The sequence below is a fragment of the Sciurus carolinensis genome, chromosome 8 (assembly GCF_902686445.1).
Source record: "Sciurus carolinensis chromosome 8, mSciCar1.2, whole genome shotgun sequence".
Classification (NCBI taxonomy): Eukaryota; Metazoa; Chordata; class Mammalia; order Rodentia; family Sciuridae; genus Sciurus; species Sciurus carolinensis.
In genome coordinates, this window is record NC_062220.1 from 25,040,863 (window position 1) to 25,063,168 (window position 22,306).

Consider the following 22,306-nt stretch of genomic DNA (forward strand, 5'->3'; position numbering starts at 1 on the left):
TTTGTTTGCCATCCTAACAGGGAGGGTGAACTGGTTCAGTTTCATTTCAGCAAGTCCAAGCCTGCTTTCAAGTGGTACTGGTAATTACTTCCCTGACTTTTTTAGTTGGTCAACCTGAAGAAAGATGGACCTTGAGAGCTTGTTTGGAGGTTCTAGCAGGGGAACGCAGCTACTCGTATACCCTTGACCAAAGAACAGTCTTCCTCTATTGGGGAAGGTCGTCCTCTTCGACCGAGTGCGCAGCTTCGGGAGGGACGCACATGGAGCGGTGAGGGAGGAAGGGGACACCCGCCTAGCCAGCCAGATCAGCCGAATCAACCCTGGCGATCAATGGGGTGACAGATGTCGCAGCCAGATCGCCCTCACATCCAAGATGGGACCTTTCATACTAGAATATTATCCTTGTTTTCCAAACACCAGATGAGCCTATCTCTAAGACTAATTGGGACTGAAAAAATCATGCCATCATTTCCTTTTATCTTAGTGTGACTATTTACCATTTACATGTAGGTCTTCAAAGCTAAAAGATGTTGAACATGGAAAGCATTGACAGTGGAATAAGAGGCCAGTATGAGGTGTCTCGCTGGTCAGGTCATCAGTGAGAGGTTGGTTGTTCTCCGTACCAGGACATCAGATCAAAAGGACATTTCTCAGCACAGTCTTGAAGTGATGAGACTTGAAAAATGTTCAGAAGTATAGTAGAATGATTGGAATTGTGGGACTAGAAGCCAGAAAAAAGAACCTAGAAAAAATAAAGGCAGTTCAAAAAATAAATAAGATTAGAAACCAGGAACCTAATAAATGTCAGAAGGATTGAGGCAGGAACCAAAAAATAGTGCTAGCATTCAAGATTTTTGGTCCATTTTTGTGGGTTTACTCACCAAGGACTCTTTAAGTTCAACATTTGACTGAAGCTCTTGATATCCATATTGTCACTGATAGGGCCAGGAATAGAAGTAGAACTGATTTAAGACACTGCGACCCATCCCTCATTTTGCTCTGTCTTACTACAGTTCTCCTATACTTGTATTTTGGTTTCACTACTCTTTTTCATGTACCACAAAAGATGCTAATGAGAAGCCAGGCATGGTGGCACATTCCTGCAGTCCCAGCAACTCAGGAGGCTGAGGCAGGAGTATCACAAGTTCAAGGCTAGCCTCAGCAACTTAATGAGACTCTGTCTCAAAATAAAAAAAAAAATGAAGACTAGGGGTGTGATTCAGTGGTTAAGCACCTCTGGGTTCTATCCCTGGTTTTTAAAAAAAGTGAATGATGGAGTTAAACTCTTCCAGATTAAACCAAGATTTTGGGTTGAAAAGGGGAAAATTTTTAAAACATGTAGGATATTGGACAGCAGAAGAATAGAGTCTCTAGCATGTCAGGGTTTCTTGTTGTCATAGCCCCGGGTAATAGGACATCACACAGCAGCCTCACTTGGGTTATAATTTCATTACATTCTTAGGATGGAGAGAGACTACAGGAAAGTTTCTAGAATATTAGTTGGATCAAGTTCTGAATATTATATCTAAATCAAGGTTCTTAACCCATTAAGTCCCACTTTCTATATAGGATTGAAAACTTGGGACTTAATGGATTATGTTTCAGACCAACCTTACAATTGGTGGGGAAGTCTGGATGGAGGCACTCAATGGCATATCTTGGATTTCGTCATCAGCTCTGTTGGATCACTATAAGCAGTTCTCCCCTCTGGTATTTAACCATTAGGAGATAGAATTGAATCCTAGCTATAGACTCTGGTCCCTGAGCTTTCAGAACAGGGAATAGCTCCACAGAAGGATGGGCATGTTAGAAAGTGCTGCCTTTTTCACTGCTTTAGCTTAATCTGAGATTTAGTTAGCAAAAACTTATGAAGATATGACACAGAAAAATAAAGCTGGCATCAGTGAGTTTCTTGGTGACAGCTTTGGATAAAGGGAAACTTTTGAATAAAAGTCAGATGGATATTAGGCTCTTCATACTGTTTGGCATCCCAGTGTTTGCCTGAGGACCAAGTCCTACTCCCTCCTTCTCCCTTTGTACATACCTTAAACCTTTCCTCCCCCTCTCCCCCCAATAGGAGGAGAGACTGAGCGGCCTGTTCAACAAGAAAATCCATGACTGATAGAGACTTAGTTGCTGGACTGGTCTTTGTAAACAGAATTTACCTTTGGGAGAGAATGAAGAAAGCAGGGTATCTAACTTAGTGTAGCTCAAAGTTCAGGTAACCAGAGCCTTAGTGAACATGCTTACTGTTTTATTTTTTGGGGGGGCTTGGGGTGGGGTCTAACTTTCTTTGTATGTCAGGGACTTCAACAAAGTGTTGATGTTGCAGCCTATTATTGAATATTCTTTTTTTCACCATACTTTTATAATAAGTGCTTTACCTATGTGAACAGATTTAATCCTCTGGGCAGCATGAGGTAGATGATAGATGAGAAGACCGAGACAAAGATTGGTAACTCGCCCAAGGATACAGCAAAGCCAAGATTGAACCTCAGGCAGTTTGTCTCCAAAGTCTGCTCTTCAAGGACTACCAAGTTTTTAGTTGTTCTTATTTATAATATCTGTTTTTACCTTGAGTTACAGAAAGATCTGAAGCAGAGTCAAGAGATAGTATGGAACACTCCTCACAGAGTTGGGTCCATCCTCAGTGTGCCTCAGTGTCATGGTTAATTCTCATAGATTATGTCTTTCTCCTTAGTCAAGAAACACCTGCCTTTTCTCTTCTAGTGCTGAGGAATGTAAGCAAGTTTGCTGGGCCTTGCGAGACTTCACCAGGTTATTTCGATAGCTCACACTCCTGCACTGTGCCTGTCACCCAGGTGAGTAGTATGAGCTTCCAGCTTTTCTGAGCTCTCAGGGAGCTTGGGGATGGGGAGAGATTTAATGCCCATCATGGGACCAGTCCTGTAGCTAGAGTTAGAAAAGGACTTATAGTTTAACTGTGCCACACAACTGGTAAATGCAGGGCTCTCATTTTTTGGACCTTGGCAGCCAGATAATTGCCAGTGTATTTGGATGACATTTTTACCTCTATAACAGAGTTACTACCGCAGAATGTAACAAAAACATTCCTTCCCTCTTCCTCTTATAAGACACTTCTAGAATGATGAATGTGTGTGGTAACAAATAAATACTTTTAATGTGGCCGCTTTGATGGAAACAGTGCTGGCCTGAATTTGACTGTGATATATGACACCACCCTCCTAGGACTGACCTTCGAGATATAATGAGCTCGGGTCTTGTTCTTAATGCTTGTTTGTTTTTTTTTAATTGCTGAAATGCCATGCCTTGACCAGCAGTTGATACAGGAAAGAAGTAGCATCTTTGGTGGGCTCCTTGTTTTTCTCCCTGTGCTTCCTGTCTAAAGATTACAAAGCAAAGCAAGAAGCTTAGCTGAGGAAAGAAAGAACTTGGTAGTAGAATTGGGTGCTAATTTCTTGACTGAGAGAAGAAAGGCAGTTCTCCTCTCAGCCCCCACCCTTTAACTTTTTTTTTTCTTTTCTTTTTCTTTTGGGGATTGAATGCAGAGGTGCTTAACCACTGAACTGCATCCCAGCCCTTTTTAAATTTTATTTTAAGACAGAGTCTTAAGTAAGTTGCTTAGGACCTTGCTAAATTGCTGAGGTTTGTACTTGTAATCCTTCTGCCTCAGCCTCTCGAGTTGCTCGCATTATAGGGGTACGCCACCACAATGAGCACCCTTTGACATATTAAGGAGAATTTACTGTCCCAGAATGAATCTGCATCTGTGGCACTGACCTGTAATTTCTGTGATAAATGCATTAATAGGTCAAAGTGACATTCAGCAGTGACTTGACACACTGATATTTATTCTCAACTTGGATTTTTTAATGAGTAGGAATATCATCTGGGATCATCAGGTTTTACACGTGTCTGTGATAACACTGATGCACTTCCAGGTGTTCATGGGCAAATATAGATGTTCATAGCTGCATTCATTGAGCACTTCCTAGGTATCTCATACTACTCTTCATTCTTTATATGTATTAAATAAGAAATCCTCATTCAACCCCCTAGGTTAGTTACTATTATTCTACTTTCGTTTGAGGATCTGAAGTTCAGAGATGTTTAACAGTTTGCCTAACGCATCAGTTAGTAACTGGGGGAGCCAGAATTCAAGTGTAGACATTCTGGTGTTCAGAGTCCTCACTTTCAGTTATTTCATTTAATGCTTCCATAGAGTCTAAATCAGTGGTAGGCAAAGCCGCCTTTCAAAATAAATCTTACATGAAACCTCAATATTTAAAAGTGGAAGTTTTCTGGTTCGTTTGAAATGGAAGGCCTGGGCCTTCTGGCTCACTCCTGACCCCCAACACATCCCTCATTTCCATAGTTCAGTCAGCATTGGAGATGCACTTAAGCAGCATTTCCTTAAAGTAAGTCACTCCCTTAAGATCACGGGTTTTAAAAAATTCAACTTTTTATTGTTGTCACTGTTTTTTTCCTTAACAGTTCTCATGACAGAATCCAGAATGTGGTGTGTGAGCAAGTATAGAAACCCTGCCTTGAGGTTTATTTTATAAAATGGTCACGATCTTCTTAAGCAAAGTTATTGACTATCTTCTCTCTTTTTGTCAGGAATGTCTTTTTTAATTAGAAGACAGGAAGAAAACAAAACCCAGACTGTGTCCCACAATCAGAAACCTTCGATGCGGCAGAGGGGCCTTCACTGCCCCCAGGGCGTCCACCCAGACAGGGAGAGACTCCAGCCTTCCCAGGCGTCCTGAGGAGTTCCTGTTTGGGGGTGTGAGGGAAAATCAGCGCGGTTTAAAAAAGATGGCTGCAGCCTGTCCGGCGTGGTGGGAGGGGAGCTGGTTTCCTGGTGAACTTGTTTCTAAAAGGAAAAACAATTTTGAGGAAATAAAAAAGGAAAAAAGAAAAACTAAACTGAAACCAGAACTGAAACATTCGCCTGGTAGCAAATGATATACACTAAGTGCAGTACACACAGAAAACAAAAGTGAGAACTTGATGTGAAACAAAAGTATTCACTTAGGGAAAATGTGGGAATTCAAATGAATTTTAAATATTTACAGTTGGAAGTAAAGGGTCAGGGTCATCTCTGAGAGTTTTCTATTGTTTCACCTTCTTTCCCTCTCCTACTCCCCCCACCCTTTAACACAGTGAATAGAAATATCCCTCCCTGCAACTATTTCTTCCTGCCATGAGCTGTTATGACAAGAAGCCTATTCTGCTATAGGTCATGGTCATGTTGGTGATACTCAGGACCAGCCAGGGTCAAAATGCATATTCGTGTATAACTCAACCCTGACCCTTATCAGTCTCTAAATCCACTACCAATCCCCATGAGGTTGTCAGCCTTGGGGAGAAGAGCCACATTGAGGTGGGTGGGGTAGGATATAAATGTGTATTTTGTTTTTTTGTTTTTTTAAGTTTTTTTTCTTTCTTTTTCCCTTAGCGAACTATTTACCCACAGATGTGAGAAAAAATGAGGGTGAGAGTATGGAGCAAGTGTTTACAGGGCTACTTGTATTTTACTAAAAAGTGTGGAAACTAATTGACTTTGTGGGGGTAAGGGCCAAAGTGGGGAGCCCAAAACAGATCTTAATGTTTCAAAGGAGTGCAGCCCTGCATAGTCATTAGATTTGAGGGCACTGTTCTGTCTGGTGTTGTAGCCATCTCAAGAACAAATCAACAGCAACAAAACAAACAAAAAAATTAAAAAAAAAAAAAAAAAAAAAACCAGAAAAAAAAGACAATAAATTTTTAAAATGTAATCAGTGTTTCTTTGTTTTTACTTCCATTCATACCTCCCAGTTCTGAAATGATTTGGCCAGAGCAGCTAAGTAAGCAACTTTGGTTGGTACCTCATAGACAGCTGGGGTGGAGTTGAAAGGTCTGGCCCTTGCCCCATACCACAGACTCTTCAGTGAAGTCTCTCTTTCCGCAGCCTTTATTCTTGTAGTTTATCGTAAATCTCCTCATGCTACGTTCCACCCCTTTCATGTCACCCAGTGGCAAAGAGTAGGCCCCTCCTTCATGTTGTACTAGAAACAAGCTTTCCTTACTCCACCATAGCCCCTTAAGTAGGTTGTTTTTAACTACAGAGTTGCTGGTCCTTTAGATAGATAGATGGATGGATAGATAAATAGATATTTTTATTTATAATGATATGACTTTATATATATATATGCTTTATTGAAGTATAATTGACAATAAACCACACCTTTTTGGCAGGGAACTACTGTGGATTGAACACAGGGACACTTTGCACCAAGCTACATTTCCAACCTTTTTTTTTTTTGGAGACAGGGTCTCACTGAGTTGCTGAAGCTGGCCTTGAACTTGTGATCCTCATGCCTTAATATCCCGAGTCCCTGGGGTCATAGGTGTGTGCCGGTGAGCCTGGCCAAACTGCATATATTTAATGTATACAGTTTGATAAACTTTGCCATGGTAGACCTATGAAACCATTGCCACAGTCAAGATAGTGAACATACCGGGCCAGGCATAGTGGTATATACCTATAATCCCAGTGACTCAGTAGGTTGAGACAAGAGGATCACAAGTTCTAGGCCAGCCTAGGCAACCTAGAAAGATCCTGTCTCAAAATTTAAAAATATAAAGGACTAGGAATGAAGCTCAGTGGTAGAGCGCCTGGGTTCCATCCAGTACCCCACCCAAAATAGTTAACATATTCTTTACCTTCCAGATTTCCCTTGAGTCCTGAGGTGATCTCTTCCTGCTGCCTCCCACCCCAGCCCCCATCCTCAAGTAACCAGCAATCTGCTTTCTGCTACTGTAGTTAGTTTATGTTTTCTTGAGTTTTATATATGTGGGATAAAACGGTACGTTACGGTAATTAGACTTTGGGCTAATATCCCTCACTACTGAACTGTCTTGTAGTTGGATAACATCTGGCAGTGTTGTTGGAACTGACATTTCTCTGTGTTTTCCTTAACCTTGTCACTTTAACTTTTTCACTCCCAGGCTTGACTCCTCAAGCTGCAGAGTGATATTTGGAATCAGTGAAACAGGCCTTCCCGCATAATTTGAATCTGGTATTTAGGGTCTTACTCTCTAAAGAGATGTTATTAAAAGGAGAGCAAAAACCTTAAACATGAAAGTGGAGTGAGGTTGTCAGGTCCTGGGGATCAGCCCAGTTCCCTAGGCGTCCCTATCATGTTCTGGTTAAACAATAAAACCTTTAAGCCTAGTCCAACTGTATGTGCCTGAACAACCAGTTGACTTAGCTCTGTTTAAGGAATTTGGCTTTTTTCACAGAATTTGCATGTTGAATTGGAAAATGTGGAATGCTTAATTCAGCCCTCCCTAGCCCCTGAAGAATAGCATGTGGAATGCATATTCTAGTTAATGTCAAGAATGTCTTCTCTACAGCTGTGACTTTGAAAACTGAACCCTGTCGCCAATGGCTCAGGGCCTCACAGAATACTTCCTTATGAGCCTTACAGATTTAAAAGAATTACTCTAATATAGTAATATGGCATTGTCTAGAGGAATTAGAATGACCTCTTCCATATGTGCAGGTACAGTTAGGTACATAATTTTAGTTATGATTATGTGAAACACATATCACCCATTGGGACTATTTCCAACAAGACTACTAAAAAGCAGCTTGCAATTTTTACGTACACGTTCAAAGGGAATGATTGTAAAGATCAATAACTGAGAATGTAAGATACATAGATATAAAGGCACTTGTGCTTTTGAATGACATCAACACCTCTTGATTTAATGTGCATGTCCACCTTGTGTAGCCCTGGTTTAAGTGAATCATTTTACTAGAATGAGAACCAAGATCTGGAGCATGCAACAAAGGGCCTGATTTGGGGGTTGGAGAGTAATATTATCAGCAAATTGGAAAGTGTCTCCTTCCAAGAACAGATCCTCAGCAAAAATAGGAAAAACCATCAGTATCCTCTCTACAAAGACTGAAAAGGCTGTGTTCTTGATGTCAATGAAGAGCTGGTAAGAGGAATGAGTCTTGAATCAAAGGAATATTTAGTTGTATACTAGGATGAACTTGGTGGAGAAGGAGGTACTGGAAGAAGGGAGACTCCTATGTATTGGGGACATGATCATTCCCAGGACCATGAGCATCAGTGTTCTCTGGATTCCAGCCTAAAACACCAGCACTGGGCACAAGAGCACTCAGGCCACTAACAAGAGGAAACCAAGAAGGGAATTGCAACATGTATGGTCCTCCCTTTACCTCTGGAGCTCATTGTGTCTGTCTCATCTTTTAGATTTATCCAAAACTGACTACAACAGAAATCAACAAGTGACGGGTTTTGTGTTCTCATTTTTGTTTCAGGAAATTGAAAAGTAAGTAGAAAGCCAAGGAAAGTTATAAGTAATACTGTACCACCAGTGGTCATACAGTACATGGAGTTCCTCCAAGCTTCCTTAATTCATCTCTCAGTCTCCCTGCTCTGTGAGACACCAAGGGCTTCAAACTTAAATGCCTTCAAGGACAAGAACTATATTGAACTGGGAGAACATTCTCTGACTAAAGTTACTGCCACTGGGGATTGTGAGGCAGTATTTCCATATTTGCCAGTTGTTTGAGAGAGGCTGGCATATCTGTGACATCTCCAAAACTTAAGGCTTGACAACTAATTTCAATGTCAAGAGGAAATAGAGGGTTGAGGTTGCAACTCGGTGGTAGTGCTTGCCTAAAGTGTGAGGCACTGGGTTTGATTCTCAGCACTGCATATAAATAAAGATCTATCAACAACTAAAAAATTTTGAAAAAAAAAAAGGGAAATGGAATTGTACAGAACAGTGGGCAGTAAAGATGCTAACCTTTGTAAATGAGATCCTAGTTGGTAAAGTTTCTTAAGGGGGTACAGATTAATAATTCTGAAAACACTGTATATATGACAGTGTAGAAAAGCAGGGGTTGGGGATGGACTTCATAGTGGTGGAACTGCTTTAGCCAGATGGCCAAAGTCAACAAGCAGCAGTGTAAATCATGTTAGTAGTATGTACTCTTTTGAGCCACATCCGCAGCCGTGTACTCTTGATGTGACAAGGTGAGAATGACACTTCACCTGTGGTCTTCCTTACAAAAACTGAAGAACACATCAGATAAATTGAAATTGAGGGACATTCTACAAAATACCTGACCAGTACTCAAAACCATCAATATCAAAACAAGAAAAGTCAAACTGTCACAGACCAGAGGAGGTGAATATGAGATAACTAAACAAGGTATCTTGAATGGAATCCTGGAACAAAAAAGGATATTAAAGAAAAACTGATGAAATCTGAATAAGGTTTGGAGCACAGTTAATAATATATATACATACTGTTTCTCTAATTGTGATACATGGACCACAGTAACATAAGATGTTAGCAGTTGGGAATATAGCCTGGGGGACACAGGAACTCTACTATCTTAGTATCTTTTCCATAAATTTAAAACTATTCTAAGATTGTTCTGTTTCCTAATATTTATTTACTCATTTAGTGGTACTGGAGATCAAACCCAAGGCCTCATGCATGCAAAACACTTGCTATACCACTGGGCTATATACCAAGTCCTGTTTTTTGTTTTTTATTTTTAATCTACACAGTTTAATCATGTGAAAATCTACCCATCCTTGCTTATAACGGGGAATGGCACATGTCAGGTTGGCATAAATCCAGTTAACATTACACTTTGTTGGGGAGACAAGATAGTTCTGTATATTTATGGAGGTTTTATCACCATCTAGCAAAATTACATAAATATTTATCCTTGGCCCAGAAATCCCATTTGTAGGGATCTATCCCAAAGATAATTGGCAAAAATATGAAATAAAAAAGCCTATTTATTCACTGCACTATTTACAATAACTAATGTAGAAACTCAAATGTCCACTAATAATTATTCAGAACAAAAACCTACATCCAGTTGAACCTCTTAGAATCCAGAGATTCAACCTAAGTAACAATTTTATGGAAAAAATAGGAAATGAAATATGTTAACAGAACAGATGCAATCAGGAATGTGCGGTTTCATCAAACTGGAAGAGAATAAAATTTCTCCAATTAAAATTTTAAACACTGGATATCTGATAAAAAATGAATTTGTGCAAGGGCTAGGGGTATAACTCTGGTAGAGCATGTGCTCAGTATTCATGAGGCCCTGAGCTCTATTTCCAGCACCATAAAAAATTAACTTTTTCATATTAAGTATGAAAACGGTTTTGTGGCCTTTTTTTTTTTTTTTAAAGAATGTCTTGGCTGGGGGTGTAGCTCAATGGTAAAGTGCTTGCCTAGCATACATGAGGCCCTGGATTTGATCCCCAGCACTGCCAAAAAAAGAAAAGGGGAAAAAAATGTCCTCGTCTTTTAAAGACACATACTGAATATTTACACATGGAATGTTATTTCCAGGATTTCCTTCAAAACAGTTTTAGAGTAGGGTATGGATGAAAGTTTAGATAAGAAAGATTATAAACTGATATTCATTGAAACTGTTACATGGGAATTTTACCATTCTTCCATTTTCACAAATGTTTAGAATTTTCCATGATAAAATTGTTCAGGCCAGGAAACTATACTCATGAGCCATATTCAAACAATGAACTACCAATTTACATGCATTATTTTAATATATTTAATAGCATGTGAATATATATGAGGATAACAGACTGTAACTGGTCCCAAATGTAGCTAGAATCCCAGGCCTCCCTTTTTCACCACTTCTTAAGGGAAAGTTAATTGGGACAGGTGTTTAGACTGCACATACTTGCCTCAGCAGCTTCCTCCTGGAAAGCAAAGCTAGTCCAATGAGTCTTAGTGGAGGCCCAGCTGACTCACTAGAAAGCAGGCCATCCCATGCCAGCATGGGCCAAAGGGCAGGTGCTGGGGGAGACAGTCAGCTGGCATCCAAAGAACAGCATGGAAGTTAGACACTAGAAAAAGTAAAACATCTCAGTCTGTTTTTAACATTTTTTAATCCAAAAATACATAAAATTCTATTTTCTACCCCAGGTTCTTAGACTCTGAAAAAGGGGGTAGCTGCCAACATAAAGGCTCATCATATCCATCTCAGGAGAAAGAAAAAAGAGGAAGCAACAATCAAACTAAGGAACCCCAAATCAGGCCCATGCCCAGCAGAGGCCTTGCTGAGGGACTTGACCCACAATACTTCTTGGCTCTTTTCCAAAAAAGTGGAGTGGGGCAACCATAACTAGGCCCCAAGTTTGGATGTGTCCCCTTCCTGCTGTCTCGGCTGCTGGCTGAGTTTCTTCAAAACCAAGCAGACCAGAACAAACACAGAGGTAGGCCCAAGAAGATGGAGCCCTTAAAGCAGAGCTTTGCAGGGAGAACCTGGTGCTTAGGCCTTTCTTTGTACTTGACTCAAATCCACATTCAGGAGACCCAGAGGTAGCACCCTACAGCCAGCCAGGCCTTCTGGGGCTACCACATTGCCTTATCAGTCCACGCAGCCACACAGGAAGCCTGGGCCAGCCAGGATTTGCAGCCTTACTGCATGCCGACTGGGTGCATGGGCCAGGGCCCTTGGTCAGCACCAAGGCCTGCCACAGGAGGGGCCTGGGCCACAGGCTGCAGCCGTTGCTGGGACTGCCAGATGTGATGGAGCTCCTTGAACTGCTCCACCATGTGGTCTTTGAGGTCTGGGTTTGAGATCTGTAGGCGAATGCTGTCAGCTGACCAAGAAAGCTCTCCCGAGAACATCTCCAGCAGCAACCGGGCTGCGACGGGCACCACCTGGGGGACGAAGAAGAGAGAAAACAGTGGCAGGGCTGCCAGATTCTGCTGGGCATGAGAGTGGGAGACTGCCTCCTCCAGCCCTAAGCCGTGACTATCTCTTGACAACCAAGTTCTTCCCAGAGAGCCCTGACTGCCACCCTGGGTCAAGGGCCCAGCCCTGTCTCTGCCAGTTCTCAAGCCAAGGCAGTGGGGTAGAGGGCACACCTGTACAGTAATGAGCTTCTTCTCTCGGGGTTTCCGATCAGGCCACTCTTCCCCAAAACAGAAGAAGATCTCAAAGGGTGGTGGGGCATTGGTCTGGCCCTTCTGGAACAGGATGAGCTCTGCATTGAGATCGAGACCCCTAGTCAGTCAGAGGCTAGAACCATGCCCTGGGGGAGAGGCAGCCAGGAGGACACAGTGTGGGGTCTCACCGTTGAGAAACTGCTCCAGGCTGAAGAGCTTGGTCTTGACCTCCCGCTGGATGGGGTTGGGGCTTGAACCATGGGCTGTGGCACAGGGCCCGCTCCAGAACACCTTGCACTGGCAGAGGCGGATGGCATACAGGTCCTGTCCCTGCAACTGGAGGATGAGCCCGCGGTCTAGGACATCGAGCAGCTGGTTGGTGTAGAAGCGTTGCTTGTCACTGGGGATGTCCTCAGGGCTGGGGAATCGCACTTGCTCCAGGCTCACGGGGCCAAAGAGTTCCACCTGCTCTTGGGTGGCCTCCAGTTGGCTGTAGAAGAGCCGGCAGCCTTGTGGGTTGCTGATGGTAAGGGCACAGGGTGGCCGCCCCCGGTACTGGAACTTGATCTCCAGGTCTGTCACTGTGGGGCAGAGGGGAAGGCCACCCCAGCCATGAGCCCCACACCTCCTGTTCTGCAGTCAAGTAACAAGCCCAACCTCTTCAGCTCTCTCACTTTCTCCCTCCCCCATTCCAGGGGGGCTGGCATACAATTCTTCTGTTCTCTTTCCCACCATCCTCCACCTCCCTTGCCAACTGTGCCACAACCTCCAGCACTTACTCACCACCCAGCACACCCAGCACACCCAGGCTCCTTACAAGGCAGCATGTGGGGGCTGATCAGCAGGTCAGGCAAGAGTTGCTCTCCTGCAGGGGGCAGGTTGGCATCCAGGGGCCCAGGCTCCAGGTTTGGCAGGACCCCAGGGAGAAGATGCCCAAAGCCAGCAGAGTCGCCATGGGGAGGTGCCAGGAAGTTGGGGACTGGAGCTGGGGGACCCAGCCCCACAGGTGGCTGGAGAGTTGGTGGCCACTTGACATCTTCTTTGGGTAAAGAATAGGGTGCCATGGTGGAGCCAGGCTGCACTGTTTCTAAGGAGAGTGGGATGGACAGAAGAGCCATTAAAGCCACCTCTAGAAACCACCTCCCAGACCCTCCAACTCCCACTCCTGCCAACCCCCAGCCTCCTTTCAGTCCCCTCCCAAGTACTGATGATACGTGTCGCTTCTCCTTATGCTAGACCCCCAATCATACCACCTCCCAGGCCTACCTGTGATGCTCAGGCCTGGTAACATCTTCTGGAGCTAAAGGGAAGATGGGCAAAATGGGGGCAGAAAGAAAGGAACACAGGTTATTAGACTGTTCTGATGCTGAGAAAATAAGGCTGGAGAGGAACAAGGCCATCCCCTCCTCTCTTCAGCTCAGTTAAGGCCAGACCCCTACCTCAAGAGAGTCCAACCTTCATGAGGGTCAACTAGTCAATGCGACATGCTGTGTAACAACAAAGCCCAGAAAGGGACAAGGTAGGCACTCTGTTCCTATCCTTCAGATCCCCAAGAGGATAGAGAAGAGCTGCAGAGGGCCGTGGGCTCCAGAGGAAGGGACCACCCAACCCTGAAGCAGGGCGGGACAGCAGAGCCTGTCTCATCTGTCCGTGGTCAGTGCAGGCAGCTGGATGCAGCCCCTCCCCACTACCCTGCCCCCACACACCTCGTCTTCCTCCTCTTCTTCTGTACACACATTATAATCCTCAGGGGGCTGGGACTCTGCACAGCAAGGGAGAGAAAAGGACAGAAGGGAAGTCAGTGGCAGTGCAGGAGTTGGGCCATCCAGGCTCCATTTGGGCAGCCTGAGAGGTTTTCTGAAAGTCCTGCTGAGCCCTCTGCCCTCCCCAAAGTTATCCAAACACCGGGTGAGGTGACGTGGTAGGGACCTTCTCCCCTGATGCCAAGAGCCCAGAACAAGGGCAGTGGTGAGGAAGAAGCATTCAGGGCCCTGACTCCATTCCAAGCTAGCAAAGCCCCGCAGCATGTCCTGGAAGAGCCCTTGGCCTTCATACGCTCAAGAGGTCACTGCGCAGCTTCCCAGGTGGTCCATACAGGACCAGGCATGGTACCTGTGGGAGCAGAGCCATTGGAGCAGACCTCGTAGATCTTGTAGGGCTGAGGCGGCATGTCCCGGGGCCCATCATAGATGAGGCGGAAGTCACGGCTCTTGTTAAGGGCACAGCGCAGGTTGGCCTTCCACTTGGCTGGATCAGCCTCGTCCACCCCCTCAGTATACTTCCCTGTCTCCTTGGCCCAGGCCTGGGATAGGAAGAGAGGACAGCTAACTACAGAGAACCTCACCCCTCGAAGCCCCAGCTGTCCTTTTCTCTCCCCTGCTGTCCTGTAGGAGTCATTGCTGAGACCTGCAGTCACAGGCTGAGCCTTGCTGAACAGAGGGTCTCATCTGCAAAAGGCGGATATGCAAAAGTCCTTCTCCAGCTCTTGGGGTTCCAACCAGCTGAAGGAATCCCACAAATTTTAAGAGGCATCCATGAGTCACTGCTCCTGGCAGGGCAAACAGGTACAGTCTCTACAGAGGACAAAGTTGCATGGTGGATATGGCCACATAACCTAGAGCCAGGCTGGCATTGAAACCGAATGTGCCACCTGCCAGCTGATGCGAGGCCATGTCACTCTGCCTCTTTGCTTCACCCTCCTTCTCACAATACCTACTCATGGGCTGTCAGTGAAGGCTCCAGGGGTCAGTGCCCAAAAAGTACTCAAAACCGTGCCTTGTATAGAATGGGAAGGGTGCACTTCAGCTATTGGTATGCTGCTGCTGCTGCTGCTGAGGATGCTACTGCTGAGGATGCTGCTGAGGAGGCTTGCTAAGGTCTATCACTGAACTACACCCCCAGCAGCCATTATTACTTCAGATGGCAATTTGGTGACATCAGGATTACAAATGTTCTACTCTAACCCAGCAACTGGGTTTCTACAGAATTATATAGACTAGATAGGCACAGGGTGCATGCCTGTAATCCCAGGGGCTCAGGAGACTGAGACAGGAGGATCACAAGTTCAAAACCAGCCTCAGCAACTTAGCAAGGCTCTGTGCAATTTAACAAGACCCTGTCTCAAGAATAAATAAATAAATAAAAAGGGCTGAGGATGCAGCTCAGTGGCTAAGCACCCTGGGTTCAATCCCAGGTACAAAAAAAAAAAAAAAAAAAAAAAAAAAAAAAAAAGAATTATATAGACTATAAGAGGCATCCACACAAAATTTTATACATACAGCTTAGTCACTGTAGCACTATTTGTAAAAGCAAATGATCCATAATATACAATGTTCATAGCATAGCAAGGGACTGGTTAATTATGAACAGCTCATAGAACTGAATATACAGGAGAAGAAAGAAGGGACCTTTTTATACACTAACTTGATCTTAAAGAAATATGAAGTGCAAACAGTATGAATACCTCTAGCATTTTTGTGAAAATTTGGGGAAGGATAGGTGGTTTTTTTGGCTTGTATATGCATAGAAATCTCTCAGGAAAGAAGAATGAGGCTGAAGCAGGAGGATCACAAGTTCAAAACCAGCCTCAGCATCTTAGCAGGTCCTAAGCAACTTATTGAGACCCAGTCTCTAAGTAAAATACAAAAAAGGACTGGGGATGTGGCTCAGTGGTTGAGCACTCCTGGGTTCAATTCCTGGTAGGAAAAAACAAAACTAAACAAATCAACAACAGCAACAACAAAAAAACCCAAACAAGCAAACCAAAGAATTGATGACACTACTTTCTCTAGGGAGGTGAGTGGATAGCTAGGGACAGGGCTGCAAGGGAGACTTTGCTGTAAATCATTTTACACCATTTTCATTTTCTTGAATTATGTGAAAAATAAGAAATGGATTTGAAAAAGAACTCTGAAAAGACAAGATTTTGTGCAAATACTAAGAAACATGTATTCAAAGTTTTAAAAATAAGCATTCTCTTTGGCCCAGCTATTTTTAGCTCCAGGAACTATCCCCAGAGAAACCGTTTAAAGGGTAGGACTTAAGAGAGTCTAAGTGACAATGTGGTTTTCAACACTGGAACACTCATGAAAAGCAGCCTACAGAATTCAAAAATTGGGGTTGGGTGCTAAATCCTTCCAGAGGAATATTCAATAGTCACTACAAGTAATGTGGGCATATTTTGGAAAGGAAAACTGGTTCTGATGTTGGGTGAAAATGGTCCAGGTACTGGGCGCTCTGACCCATGCCTATGATACCAGCTATTCCAGGGGCTGAATGAACATTGCAAGTCAAGGTCAGCCTGGGCAAAGGCCAAACCCTGTCTCAAAACAGAATTCTTTTTGGGGGACAGAGCTCAGTGGTAGAACACTTGCCTAGCACACCTGAAGCCTCGGTTAAATTCCCAATACCACGAAAGTAAAATAAAATAAAAAGAAAGAAAAAAAAATATGTAAGTGATAACACAATATATGGCTTGATTCTAATCTTGCATTCCAATACACACATAAAACTGAAAATATCAGCAATTATATTTTCTATTACAAAACTATGATAAAGGAGACTTCCTAGCATTAGGATTATGGCTGAATGGGTGACTTCCTTTATTCTATTTATTACTGAATGTGTGCTCCTGGGTAATGGGTGTGAGGCAAGAACCAGGGGTAGGTAGAAGTCACTAGAGGCTCTCCCAAGGACTTTTAGTTCCAATCTTGCTCTGGGGTGCAGGTTAAAAAAGGTAACCCTATGGCTATGTTCCCATGTGATCTCCTCTTTTTTTCTTGTGGTACTGGGGATTGGACCTAGGAGCACCCTCACACTGAGCTTCATCCCCAGCTCTTTTATATTTTTTTATTTTGACACAGGGTCTCCCTCGTTGCCCAGGCTGACCTCAGACTTGGGATTCTTCTGCCTCAGCCTCCCAAGTTGCTAGGATTACAGGCATGTGCCATTATGCCAGCTCCTGTGTCCTCTTAGTCTAGGCCTGGTGTCAACTTGGCAAGGCAGCTGGGAGACTAGTCAGCCTTGAGATTTGTGTGTGTGTGTGTGTGTGTGTGCCCCTTTCCTAGGGGTGTGGTGGCTTTGGAGGTCCAGGCAGCATCCTGTCCAACCCTTACCTTGAAGATGGTGTTGTCTCCGTCCTGGCTAGGGCCATGCCTCGTGGCATGGCGCCAGGGGATGTAGAAGAATTTCCTTTCCCCGTTGACCCACTGAAGCCCTGGGTACTGGCAACTGTTCACCTGGGCCACCAGCCAGGGCTTCAGCCTCACCCGGCGGGGTGGTGGGGGAGCCCCAGGGGCCGGCTGGTTCATGGCAAAGGGGTCTGCAGGAGAAAGCAAGGGGAGTCAGCAGATCAGCAGCTGGACACTCCCTGCCCCAGGTGTGGGAAGCCTGGAGGAATAGTCTCTCCAGTCCATCCAGGTGTGTAAGGCCAATTCTCCTTTCCAACCCTCGGCTTTCTTGTCACAGGGTCACTGAGTCTGTGCTTTGTGTCGGGAGGGAAGGGAAGGAAGTGATTTCCATGCTAGGGGATGCTGTGGGCACCCTCACCAGACACTCTGTACCCAGCCGGGGCTTCCCTTCTCCAGCTGTTAAGGGTACCTCGCTGCCCCTTGGCCCTCAGGGGCACCACAGGTTAGGCCACCCCTCATTCCACAGCCAACAGCTGTCTGACACCTGGGGCAAAGCCTGGCTCCCTTGCTTCCAGGTGGGCCAACAGGTGTGAGTGCTCCCATAAGATCTGACTGTTTCCGCCATGACTGACCCATTCCACCCCTGCCCAGCTGCTCCCCCTCCCTGTTCTCACCCTCTTTCCTCTAGGAAGCCCCTCAACCAATCCTCTAAACAAAGGTTCTGTCCCAGGTTTCTAGGAAATCTGGCCTCAGACAAAAGTAGAACATATGAATGGAAGGAAGATTTCCACACCTAGTTCTTAGAACATCTGTTCTCCCTCGGCTTTCCTCAGGGATGAAGGATCCCCTCACCCTGGTCTCTTCAGAGAAATCCCATCAACCTGCTCTATCTACCTCCAGAAAGGATGGTGGCCACAAAGCTTCCATCTTCCCCTCGAAAGTCATCCATTTCCTAGCTGCTGCTTCCTGCCCCTTCTTCCACTGGACACACATTTGTTCAGTATTTAGGAAGTCCCCTGGGTGTGCAGGCTTGTGCTGCACACAGATACAGGAAGTACAAAGTCAAGACCTCACAGTTCCCCACGGGGAGTGAATCTCTACCTGGGTCCCATCTTTGCCTCACTGGAGTCATGTCAGCAGGACACATGAAGCCCTGCACCCTCCCCTCCACCTGCCTATACCTCTCCAAACCCAGAACCTGAAACTCTTCACAGTCTGGAGCCTCTTCCTGCCCCTCGCCACTCCTGGTCAGTTTTTTTCCTTCCCTGGTCCCCAGTCCCTAACTCTGTAACCCTAGGGTCAGAAACCAAAAGGATAGAACCATCATATCAATGGGTCCTCAGAGGGGAACGCTGCTCAGCAAATAAGAAACAAAGGGCCGAACTGGACCCTTTGGCATTCCAGGCTGCTTGGGCCTTGTGGTACAGAGCCTCAGTTTCCCCCGAAGTTCCCATCTGAGCACTGTTTTGGGTTGCAGCAGCTACATGCTGTCTTGAGGCTGCCAGAGTGTCTTTCTGCAGGCTTCAGGGCAGTACCCAGCCTAGCTAGGAGGGACCCAGCAGAGTTAGGACAGACCAGGACAGGGAGGATAGGAAGGCTCCCAGCCCTGCCCCCAGGCCTCAGAAGACTGTGGCTCAGTTCCTCTTTCTATCAGCCTCCACCCAGCCCCAAGGGAAATGAAAGTGGTCTTATGGGACATCTCAGACACCTGACTCACTCTGCACTGAGGGAGGGAGGGAGGGGATGCAGAGAAAACTTATAAGTGGGTCCCCAAGACCAAATTTCCAACCACCCTCCCTAGCCTTTACCCCGCCTCCCAAGCCAGGAGATGATCACAGCATATTTGGTGTGATCCTCAGCACAGGGTAGCCTCACTCACCCCTGTTTTTATTGGTAGCCCCAGAGACCCTGGTCCTAGAATGGAGGGGTGACTGTGACCAGCAGGCAATTCTGCTCTGATGCCAAGTGGGTGGGCAAGTTACCCTGTTGACCCCTACATGCATGGTCAGGTCAGGAGCTGGTCAGGAATGGTTTCACTGGAAGACCAGAAAGACCACCTTTGCCCTCAGTTGTGGGGCCGAGGAGCAGCCAGGGGTGAGTCCTGCCATCTGGCTCAACCCAACACTAATTCAGAGCAAGGTTTTGAAAGTATAACTCTGGCCTCAGTGTCAGAAAGTTGCAGTCCCTTAAAGTGGTCTAGGCACTGGGTATGGAGAAAGGGCTTCCACAGTAAGCTCCACCATAGCTAAGAAGGTCTGTCCACCAGGCCACAGAAGGGTCTTCAGACCCAAGAGGTTCTGACAGCAGTCAGGTCCATGAGGTCCTTTTCCCTGAACTGGATCAGGCTCAGCATACATCTCCCCAGAAGTTTCCCCCTGCCCCACAGTGGGCTGAGATCTGATTCAGATCTTCCAATGCCTGTGAGCTCCGATTTCCAGTGTCTGAATACATCTGCCTTGTGGTGGGTCTGAAGGCATGAGGTGAAATTTATGCAGCCTCCAGACCTATGTTTATGGATTTGAGCCTTGGAAAGGAGAGTAAACCAGAAAGTTCCTCCAATGTCTTCCAAGGAAATGTCGAAAGGGGTGTGGCTGCTGAAGTCCTGAGGAAGCCCCCAGAAGTAGGCAGCCCTGAAGACTCTGCTGGGGTGGAGAGACCCCACAGCCCACCCCAGGGCCCTGCTGAAGACCCAAGAGAGGCCACTTGAGCAGGGGGGAACACGCAGGCACCAGGGAGTTGCAGGGGAGGGAGCCAGCAGTTGTGGTTGTAGTAATTGGCAGAACAGCTGGTCCCCTTGCTGCCTCCTGAGGTTGTCTGGTTTACGCGCCTCCCTGCAAACTCCACACTCAACTCAGGGAGAAGGCAAAGGTTTTCTCCGCAGGGGGAACCCAGGAAGTCCGCTCTCTCCAGGTGAGCCCACACACCCTGGACCCGGCCCCCCTTCAAGTGCAAATAGGCTGAGACTCCGGGGCAGCAGGTGCGGCAGGAAGGGTTGGGGGAAGGCCGGGGTTCCAGGGGAAACCCCAACTTAAGGTCTTTGGGTTAGAAGGGGTGATTTCCCACCGATTCCCCAATCACTAGCCGGGATTCTCCGGCTCCCAGAGCCCCAGGCCTAAGAGCTAAGGGGCGGGGACTGAGACTCTGCCTCTGGCCCCAAGGCTCTCCCCTGTCGACTCCCGCGTCCTTCGTCGGCCAAGACCACCTCCTTTCTGGTCTTGCTCACTTATGACCGCTCTGGAGTTCAAGCCAGGCCTGGCCCTCGCGACTTCCCCCGCAGACTGGGTGCGGGGCAGACCACCCGCGCCCCCGGGGCAGCCCACAACGCCGCTACACACCAAAGTACCCGCTGTACCTCCTCCAGCCGGTGGTGCCCCCGCTCTTTCCCCGCCCTGCAGTGCCAGGAAAGTCCCCTAGTCCCACCCCCCACTCCTGAGTACCCGCTCCGGCCCCTCCCAGAGATCAGGAGACTACCGCGGGGTTGGGGGGCCGGCTCAGGTCCTCACCATCTCCTCCCCGTACCCCGGTCATTTCCCTCCACTTTTAGACTCATTTCTTTCTTAAGTTCGGGACATGTCATAAAGAACTGCCCCGCTGCTAGGGGGGCGGGGGGATCAGAGTCTACTTTCTGGGCCGCAAGTCAAAGGACTGATGACAACTCCATCTGACACCATCTTCTCCCAAACTCTATACCGACAAATGTCTGTCATTGGTTTTAAGATCCTGGGAGGGTGACTTTTTACCCGAAAGGGCGAGTGATGGCCGAGGAAAAGGGATGAGGAGCGTGCCGGAAGGGTTCACGGGGTGGGGCTTGGAGTCGGGGTGCCGCTCCACGGTGGCCCCAGTTACACTCCTGCCAGGCGCCAGGGTGCCCCCAGTCCTTGGCAATGGCGAAGCGAAGGGAGAGACGCCACAGAGCTGGCGCCCTCGAAAGCGGTGCCCACTTCTCCGTTCAAGCCTTGGGGCTCTCCCCGGGACAATGGCAGCCAGTGCCCAGCACCCAAGCTGATCCAGACGTGGGAGGCACCTTGGAGGCACTCGGGCCGACCGGGCGCGCCCTGCAGTAGGTGCCCACCCGAGCTCCGGCGCCAGGAGGAGCTGGACGCGAACCTCACCCGCCCTCCCGGCAGGTGTCCCGGAGGTGCCAGCCATAGTTGAAGCCGGGGAAGTGGGTAGGCAACGACACGGTACCGCTCTCACTGCGCTCAGGGTGCGCGGGGCGGCGGCGCGTAGAGAGAGCGCTGCGGCCGAGACCTACCTGCCTGCGGTGCGCCGGCTCGGCTGTGCCCGCGAGCACCGGCCGGGCGGCGGGGCCCAGCTGCGCGCTTCTGGAGCTGCGCCTCCCGCGGGTGGATGAGCCAGCCTGGCACTTCCGCATCGCGCCGCCCCCGCCCCTGGGCCGCCGCTGCGGAGCCTCGGTGAGCAGGCAGCGCCCCGCCCCGCGGAACCACCCCGAGCCCCCGCACTGACCCGGCGACCGCGGACCTGTGCCCAGCACCCGGCCAGGCCCAGCGCGGTGGGGGAAACTCCAGGCAGCGCGGTTCCCTGGACCAGCCACTGGGCTCCTTCAGGAATCTGGAACCGCAAGACAAGTCAACCGACAGTCCCCGCACCTGCCGGAATGCTCGGGGACACAGGGCTTACCCGGCCCGCGCCCTCCAGGAGCCGGAGATCGGGCTGCCCACAGGTTGTCACTGGCGCCACATACCAGGGCGCCTGAGGCCGCAGATAGCCCCGGGCCTCCCCAATGCCCGATGGCGCCCCTTGGTAGCTTGGCCCTAGCCCTGGACCCCGACCCCCAGGCTTGCAGGGGAGGGTCCCTGGGCCACTCCCCGTTTCTCATCTTCAACCTACACCTCCCTCGCCCCAGCTCCTCTCTCTCCTGCTTTGGTCCTCCTAGTGACAGTGCCACCAGCTCCAGACCCGCCTCTTCTTTCACCGCTACCTTTATCATTGGTTTGCCATTCTGAACGTTGTTTTGGTTCCATAAATGGGCCTCGCTGCCAGCCTCAACTTTCACATATTCTGTTCCTTCTGGAACATTCCTCGCTTGCTAACTCCCATTCTTCTTCAGATTTCCTGTCAGCATCTCCTTCTTTAGGAATTCCGCCTGGCTTCCTCTCCTAGGCAGGGTTCCAGGACTTGGAAGGTCCTCCTCCTCTGTCTGCTGGTGATTTTAATGTCTGATATTCACTCTAATCAGGGGTCACTCCTGTCTTTTC

The 22,306-nt window shown here is 47.5% G+C and overlaps 2 protein-coding genes across 5 annotated transcripts in view; one reads left to right on the forward strand and one right to left on the reverse strand.

Moving 5' to 3' along the window:
• Window positions 1-5,727, forward strand: part of Tnpo3 (transportin 3) — a 77,695-nt gene extending 71,968 nt beyond the window's left edge. Inside the window, 2 exon segments of the mRNA XM_047560346.1 lie at window positions 2,731-2,822; window positions 4,603-5,727. Of these exon segments, the coding sequence (XP_047416302.1) occupies window positions 2,731-2,791 (61 nt within the window). The 3' untranslated portion in view covers window positions 2,792-2,822; window positions 4,603-5,727.
• Window positions 5,728-10,933: 5,206 nt separating this feature from the next.
• On the reverse strand, window positions 10,934-22,051 carry Irf5 (interferon regulatory factor 5). Of its 4 annotated transcripts, none has more exons than XM_047560343.1 (9): window positions 22,030-22,051; window positions 17,073-17,278; window positions 14,071-14,260; window positions 13,665-13,720; window positions 13,225-13,258; window positions 12,776-13,045; window positions 12,147-12,539; window positions 11,938-12,056; window positions 10,934-11,730 (listed from the first exon to the last, which is right to left on the reverse strand). In XM_047560343.1, exons 2-9 carry the CDS (start codon window positions 17,265-17,267, stop codon window positions 11,485-11,487), a joined length of 1,503 nt encoding a protein of 500 aa, XP_047416299.1. In that variant the 5' UTR covers window positions 17,268-17,278; window positions 22,030-22,051; the 3' UTR covers window positions 10,934-11,484. The 4 variants fall into 4 exon arrangements, with proteins under 4 accessions (XP_047416299.1, XP_047416298.1, XP_047416300.1 ...); XM_047560342.1 differs by lacking the exon at window positions 22,030-22,051 and adding an exon at window positions 21,729-21,941; XM_047560344.1 differs by lacking the exon at window positions 22,030-22,051 and adding an exon at window positions 21,555-21,699.
• Between the last annotated feature and the right edge of the window lie 255 nt (window positions 22,052-22,306).